Genomic DNA, 8,224 nt, shown 5'->3' with positions numbered 1-8,224 from the left:
CACAATTTAAAACTGTGTCATTACAAATGGGCAACTGCACGTAGAGGGCGTACAACAAAGGCTCAGACGTGTAAATAAACAACTGCATCAACTGATGTGGCCCAACCGTCCGCATCTACAAACACAAACTGTGTGAGAGGATAATCTGTTCGGGGGGCTGGATGCAGAGAGAGAACACAGGTGAAGCAAGAAGACGCCATTGCTCACCTCTGGAGTGTGTCCTGTGAACTGTCCCTGAACTGCCTCCTAGTCAGTGTTCTCGGCAGATCAAAAGGAACACCACTCTAGCCTTCAGTTTCACCTATGTGTGAGCATGGACGTTGAGTGTGTGTGTGTGTGTGTGTGCATACAGTGTGCGCATAAAAACATTCATGTCGACATCCTCCTTTGCCTTTAATTCCCACCTCTTTAAACGGGACAAAAATGAATTGCAGCTTGGCCTCGGTGCACACATGGACATGTTGACCACTTTTCTTTCTCTTTTTTTGCTGCCTCACAGTGACTTGTAAAGATCAAACAGACTTGGGGATGATAAGGAACAGATTACAATTATTCTATCATTTAGTTCAAAGCATTGCAGTGTGGAATGAGCCCTAAGGAACCATACGCTTAGGTGGCAGTCTATAGCGGTGGCCGGCGTAGCATTTGAAAACAAGCGTTATCAGCGAGGGATCTCCCTTACCTCCCTGGTTTGAAAGGACGCTCATCCTCTTCATTTACTCGCATCTGTACACTTGGTTGCGTGCTTGAGTTAATATTAAAGTAAGTTTTGGAACGTGGCCCAAATACTTCCTGCTTTTTCAGTAATTCAACGTCAAACAAGGCATCTGGGAACGCGGAGGGGCGTGCATGAAGAGGAAATGCAGGCTGAGAAAATAAAATCGTCACCATCCTTAAACTCTTTAAACATTCCCTTTGTTCCCGGTCCAGAGAACAAACAGCACAAGGCTCCTGGTTTCTTTTCAAAAAGTCACAAAAAAAAAAAGTTGCTTCTCTTTAATGTCCACAGGACTGAGCCAAAACTTCTTGTAAAAGATTTCATTTCCATCCTATTACCCAGGCTACCATTCTGGGCCTGACATTAAATGAGGCAATCATTTCCCCGACAGTGACAGTAGCACGGTAATGTCTTAAATGGATGCTTAAAAACTTCCTTCACATAAAATATGGTCCCTGTCATGATGGCTTCTTTGCCCTTAATCAGAAAGTTATGAGAGTAAAACAGTGGTAGACAAAGGCTGGTGTCAAGTGTGTGTGTGTGGGGGGGTCTTTGTGAATGTCATTTTGTGTGTGTGTGTGAGTGTGTGTGTGTGTGTGTGCATGCCTGGCTGAATTTTCAATGCTAATTGATTCCAGTGTGGCATGCTCCATCACACCCAATAGGACAGTCAAACCCCCCCACCCCTTCCCCTATAATGTGCCAACACGTCTCCCACAGACATACCGTTTAATCTCCTCTGAAGGGCTTCCTCCTGCAAATGGATGCAGTAAATCTGCTCATCCAGGTCCTCCAGGATCTGAAGGGGAGGGAGCAGAGGAGGAAGAGAGGTAATAATTAGGCCCAAAGTGGGACTGGAGAGATGGCAGATGAGAGGATGAGTTGGTGATGTATTTGTAGTCCTCTGTCGCGGGTGTAAATGACCGTCAGGAGGAGCAAAGGAGGTTCAAGTCGGAGTCGATGTGTTCAAGTTCAACTGGTCTTTTATAGTCTCTTCTTTAAAAAATGTAAAGCTATTCATTGAACTTTTTTTCTGTTGAGCAAACCATTTACACTGTATATTTAAATATTTCATCAGAATGATTACTTACTGTTGGCTTTACTAGTAACTGGCCCATGACTGTGAACATCCTGGACAATCCCACTGGAGTGCACACTAGACACAGGCAGAAAACAGTGTGTTTATTCACAATAAACTGAACTCACAGTTAAACACCAGAACAGCTCTGATAGTCTCTTTGCTTCAGTGCGTTTGTGATTAAGTTAAATGACTTACTGAGTAAAAGCAATCCTCCCATTAGAGATATGCAGGAGTAGAGGTATGGAAGGTAGAATTCCCAAAGATCTGAAGGAAAAAAAAATACATTGATTAAGTAAAATATACACGATGAAAAGGACAGGTCAACATTTTGATAACTATGTTAGAAATTGTTCCAGCATGCAACTCCAAGTAAAAAACATTATTTACCTTGTTTCTCACCCCTGCCAAGGGGGTTATGTTTTCATTTCTATTTGTCTGTTTTTCTATTAGCAGGATAATGCAAAAACTACTGAACCAATTTTATTGAAACCTGGTGGAGGGGTGGGTTATGGGCCATTAACTTTTGGAGCAGATTTGGTTATGGGGAATTATTTTTCACTTTCTTCAACATTACAAGATAGGGCTTTGTTTGACATTTTTGTTTATTTCTCTAGGAATAATGCAGAGACCTTGATTTTTATTGATTTAAGGGACTATTCCCTTAAATATATATATATATATATATATATTAGGCCTTGGAGGTGGTATTCACTCTGAGCACAGTGATATTCTAGTTAGATTTTTCTAATGGATTTAACAAGCAAGATATTATTAGTAAATTTGCTAGAGGTGGGCATGTTTGTGAAGAAAGCTTGGCTCAATCCATTCTTCAGGCAGTCATGAGAGGGACATACATCTTCTCATCTAATCAAATAATCCAAATTGTAGAACAATCCCTTAAAAAACTACAACAAAGACATTGAGAGGCACACATGAATGAGAGACCATTAAAAACATACCATAGAGTGACTCCATACTGGCTGCATCATTGTCAATGAGTGCGGATGCCACCCACACTATACCCAGGATGAGTAGAGCCAGCAGGAAGAGCATCACAAAGGTCTCAAGAATACGTCCCCTGATTCCCTGACAATAAAAAAAAAAAACTATATTTAGATATGGATGGTACAGTTGAAATCAGTATCACAACAGACACACAGAGTTTCATTGAAAACAAAACACATTAATCACACACATTTTCATCGCTCTGAGCTGGAAGGTGGTTTTATATGGTTTGATATCCAATTTATAAACACCAAACATTTTACAAGACATCTCCCTCCTCACTCCATCGCTCCTCGCTCATACTAAACCACATCATTTCCATTCACGGCACACAAACATGACAAACGCTCCCATGGATTTCTCTGTAAAACAGCTCTTTAATACACACATATTGAGGTCTATAAAGTGGGTCTAATAGGGCCTGTGGTCGCAGAGGTGAAATTAAAAAAAGAGGAGGGGGTGCTATAAGGAGCATAAAGCCTGGCTGGGTCAGCTACTGTCTGCGATCAAGAGCAGGCCTCCCATCTGGGGATGATTAGGAGCTCCTTTAGCACCACGGTCGCGTCCCAGGCCGGGCAGACAAGAGGGTTTTGGGGTAATTTGGGTTTTCCGGGTCACAAACTGCTGAGTGGTTAATAAAGTCCGTCCTCTACCTGTTCACACAGTTTCCATTTCCCGCCCTGCTGGAGAGCCGAGCTGTCTAGCTCAGTAAGATAGATAGGTGTTCTCATACACATGTCAGGTTGGCAACCAGGCACAGCTAACAAGGGCGCACTGCTTTTGGAGTGCGGTTTAAATTAGGTACATGTGAGCAATTTGTTACCAGCTAACATAATGTCTTTGCGGTTGCTGTTCAGTATTTGCCAACAGGTACATGAAGGGGGGGGGTCTGTTTGAAAGTTGCCCCTGTTAATCACGACGCCACTTAACAGAATGGAAATGAGTTTAATCCTGCAGATTAAATGCACATTGTTTGTATTACAATTTTGGTCACGGTTGGGCGGCTTTCAAACACCTCGCCGACAAATTCATGGGTAAAAGACATTTTGATAAATTTAATGTCTACACGATATCTCCATCCCAATCACTCCGTACTTCAGACATTTATAGACGGGCGTTGAAAATCCCCCTTAGCATCATTTCGCTGTCAGCGATCATTCGTCATGTACATCCCTCTTGGTGATGTTCTGGAAAAGCCTCAGTGAGTGAGGGTAGAATTTTCTAGCACAACAGAGAAGTGGGCAGGGTCTGGAGTGCCCCAGTGTGGCCAATGTGGACACTGCAGCCACTCGACAGGTAACGTTAGAGCAGGTAAATGAGGCCTATGGAACCTTTCATCAAATATTCATCTTTAAAATTATATATATATATATATATATATTACAGTGATGACATATCTTAAGGGAACCATGTAGGTGTAAGTGCCAATATTCCATTAATAATGAGGATCAATATGCTAAAAATAAACCCTCAAATCAGACGTGGGGAGGAATTTTTCTCTCTGCCTCATGCTCTTTTTTTTCGCTCACATTCTTCAGATGGATGCAGCAATCAACCATTTTCCATCCCGACTCAACTGGGCAGTGGGGAAAACACTCAACACCCCTGGATTAGAAAAGAGGGATGGAGAGCAATAGAGAAATAAAGGAGGAGAGAACAACAGAGAGAGACTGATGGAGGAGAGGAGTCAACGGCTGAGCGCATCCCATTCCCCTGAGGTAAGAGAGGTGAGAGAGGAATGCTTTCAGGGACTTCAGCCACGTCCCACACGCGCTCTCTTAAGGATGCATCGGGATGAGCAGAAGTCACAGGCAGGACGTGCCTCTGCTCATGTGCACCGGTCCACCTTAACAGGCTGCCCATGCCATGCTGAAGGTGTATTCCCTTTAGATAGGTCTCTCAATCATTTATAAGACTCAAATCATTACCCATTCAGATCATTTAGGGCAAAGGCAATGCTTGTCACCTCCCTTACTATCATCCCTGGTTCCTGCCTTGCTGGAGGAACAATCCACAGTGTCAGACGTGATTCGACTGTACGAGAGAAAGAGGACACTGCACTGAGAGGCCTGATTGGTTTCACTGATCCATCCATATGCATGACACTGCACATTGAAATTCCTGTCTATCCTCATCTATTCTTGCATCATTTGTTCCTCATCACAAAGCTTTGAAAAAAAAATGATGGTTTAAAAATAAAAAAATCCAAGTAAGCCATCACCATTGATCAAAGATAAAACTGCCTACTGATGAAGAACGAGAGGGGAGAAAAAAAAAGAAAAAAGAAAAACGACCTGTGCTTTGGCATTGAGAGCGCCTGCTGAAAGTTTCTATTCTTGCCATTCTAAATGTGTAACTACCTCTAAATATAGCAGCTCTGAAATATTCAGCATCCCCCGATCCTCACACTGACATCGAGTGAGGGCCTGGTTAACTGCAGCTATGTTGTACAAGACTGGAGAGACTTCCAAGAAATGCATGTGGTGGCCAGAGAGGAAAGTAACCGCTTCATATGCACAAGCAAACAAACATGCATGCATGAATTCCCACTGCTCTGACACACACACACGTAGATCGAAAGCTAGACACACAAGCGGCCAAATACATCAACCTGCAAATCCACCCGATTACACAAAGCCACAGAGGGCTTGGAAACAGTTCACAAGCTTTGTGCCTGTCCTGTGCTGCAGAAAAACAAAAGTACAATCTGTGATACAGAGTCAGGGGTGATACTTGGGAAGGTGCAAGGCTGTGCTGGATGAAGGGGGACTAATAGAACAAAAACTGACAAAGGAAGAGTTAGGTGGTGCAGGAGCTTCCTTGTTGCTGCCATCAATCCTTAGCAGGTCAGCAGGCGGTGGCAGAGATCATCCCGCGGCCCATCCTTCTGCTCACCGTCATGGACGTGTGGAACAAGGGCAGAGGATCTAATAAGCGAGGGAGGGGGGCAGGGTCCTTTTTTTTTTTGCTCCCCAGCAGAAAAAAGACTGCCTTCTTTGCTAAAGACATGCCAGATGCCCAGGACCTTATTAGTGTATCCTTCAACCAGTCGGCTGCAGCAGCGCAGTGACCGTGTCAAAGACAGAAAGCAGAGGAGAGGGACACTCCCCTGTAAAGCTGCAGAATGAACTTCTAAAGACTCTTAATAAGACTTAATAAGCACCAATGGCACGAGAGCATGGAAAATGATCGGCATCACGTCGTATTGTTCAAACCCTCGGGGTGTGGGGAGGGGGGGACTTTCAGTAATATTGTGATATGAAGGGAAACTTTGAAAAGGCCGCTCTGTATTTTCAGTTAAGTTTTGTTTGCCATCCTACAATGACGACGAAATGTTCCGACTACAGAAAAGTTAGCGGCCATCTACATAATCCTCTACCCTTCTTAAAGCGTTTGAGTTTTTTTCACATGTATGATAGAAGACAAGCAGAGAGAACGGGGGGGGGGGGGTTCATAAAAATCAGCAAAGACGACTAAGAACCTGGTGCAGAATCAGTCCAGCTTCAGAACTCATTCCTTAGTTTAGAAAAACTGAGTCACGAGAGGAGGGGAGAAATCCTGAGCAACTCGCTTGTTCTTTTTTAAATTCCCAGCTCGAACTAATATGTTGCCATGGAAACGAACATTGTAACAGGCAGCTTTAGGGAGACATTGTGACCTTAAAGGAAGGTATGTAAACACCACTTTATATTCTCCGGCTGGCCCTGCCCGAAAGAAGGCCTGGGAAAAATGTCTGCATGTGCAGGAGATTTGAAATAAATATCCAGGCCCCATTGTGGAGCTCCAACAAAGACGAGTATCTTAGTAACACCACGCGGGTTTGCTTGGCGAGACGTTTTCTCTCCCTCTCTCTCTCTCTCTCCCCTCTCCTCCCCCCTTCTCTCCCTCCACAATAAACACACTTCTCATCATCGGCGGGTTAGGGCTTAGGATGAGATTGATGAGGAGTTTCTTTAACTACCAGATGAAACCTGTTGGCCCTTCGCTGGGTCAGTCAGGGGGTCAGACTCGTTCCAACTCGTTTCAGGATCAAACACATTTCAATACTGTGGGTAAGACCAAGAGACTATTCAGTGCAACGCATACTTTACGTAATTCACACATTTCTTCATGCAAAGATCTACGTCTGGGGTAAAACTAAAAGGACATTAAAACATGATCAGGCTAACTTTACAATAGGTTATATGGTGTGTGTGTGCTAGGAAGATTGTAAATAAATGAAGAACTTTTTTTTCACTATGATCTCACTGTTAATAATAAATTATAGCTTCAAAATATGAAACATGTCGTGTATAATTATGATGATCATTTAAGTGGCTTGCTTTACATTTTCAGCGACGTTATAGTCTTTGTAAAGAGATGTGTTATTAACATGATCAGAACACGCTGATCTTCTCAATAACACAGATGGCTCTCATCAATATAATGCCATCTACTGGTGGTCCGGAGACACCAGAACAGATAAGTGACAGAAATGCTATAGTGGGACATAAAAAGCCTCACAATTGGACACATTTTTATTCTGTCCCTATGTAGTCAAAACACGCCAACAACAACAACAAGAGGTACTGCATGTACATTGCTGCTAATGTGCACGATTTAAAAGGCAGAAATACTCCCCAGCAGAGAGGAGTGTTAAACCTGATCAGAACCTCAAACCCTGAACTGCACGAGGACCTTTAGTGGCCTCAGTGATGCAGCTCTTCTGCAAAGATTTCAGAACCCAGCCGTAAAGTGGGAGACATTTTACAGCAACAAATAAAGCGAGATCATAACATCTGACATCAAAGCCCTAAGTCACTCCGATTCATCCACAATTTGGACAATTTGGCAAACTATTAATCATTCAGGTGACAGAGCCTCTAAAGAGCTGAACAGTTAACATTCAAAAAAACAAAAAAACATCCACATTTCCATCTTTATTCTGGTGGCGTCTTTTAGTACATCGTCAAACATAAACACAGCCACATGAAAAAGCCTGACTTACAACGTTAGTAGTGAAATTCATCATTCACTTCATTTCCGCAGTCAAAAAGACCTCGTAGTGCCATAACATTAGCCCAGGAGGTTAAAATACCACATTAAAACTTATGACATTGTGGTCTAATGCTGTTGTTATTGGGGAAAGGGATAATATGACATTATAAAAACTAGAATCTGTGTTTTACATTCTCCTCGCAGCTGGCCGCATCATTGACTCTGCAGGCGGCTCAGGCTTTTTTTGGGGGGGGGGGGGCGCAACACGGGTGTCACCTCCACCCCTTCCTCTGCACACACACAATATATACCTGGACGTGCAGCTCAACATTGAACAGCGATTCCTCTGAGCAAATTTATGGACGAGCAGAAGCAAGAAACAGTCTCGCTAAAATAAAAAATAAAAAGAACAAAAAAACGAGACACGTGAAAGAGGCCCTCGT

At 43.1% G+C, this 8,224-nt stretch overlaps 1 protein-coding gene across 1 annotated transcript in view; it reads right to left on the bottom strand.

Moving 5' to 3' along the window:
* lmbr1 (limb development membrane protein 1) overlaps positions 1 to 8,224 on the bottom strand; it is a 30,341-nt gene that overhangs the window by 14,424 nt on the left and 7,693 nt on the right. The window contains exons 6-9 of the mRNA XM_034572144.1: positions 2,759 to 2,885; positions 1,995 to 2,063; positions 1,810 to 1,874; positions 1,445 to 1,517 (exon numbers count right to left, since the gene is read on the bottom strand). Coding sequence (XP_034428035.1) covers positions 1,445 to 1,517; positions 1,810 to 1,874; positions 1,995 to 2,063; positions 2,759 to 2,885 — 334 coding nt within the window. The remainder of the gene's footprint in view (positions 1 to 1,444; positions 1,518 to 1,809; positions 1,875 to 1,994; positions 2,064 to 2,758; positions 2,886 to 8,224) is intronic.

Source organism: Hippoglossus hippoglossus, chromosome 20 (assembly GCF_009819705.1).
Source record: "Hippoglossus hippoglossus isolate fHipHip1 chromosome 20, fHipHip1.pri, whole genome shotgun sequence".
Classification (NCBI taxonomy): domain Eukaryota; kingdom Metazoa; phylum Chordata; class Actinopteri; order Pleuronectiformes; family Pleuronectidae; genus Hippoglossus; species Hippoglossus hippoglossus.
This window is presented reverse-complemented; position numbering and strand designations above follow the sequence as displayed.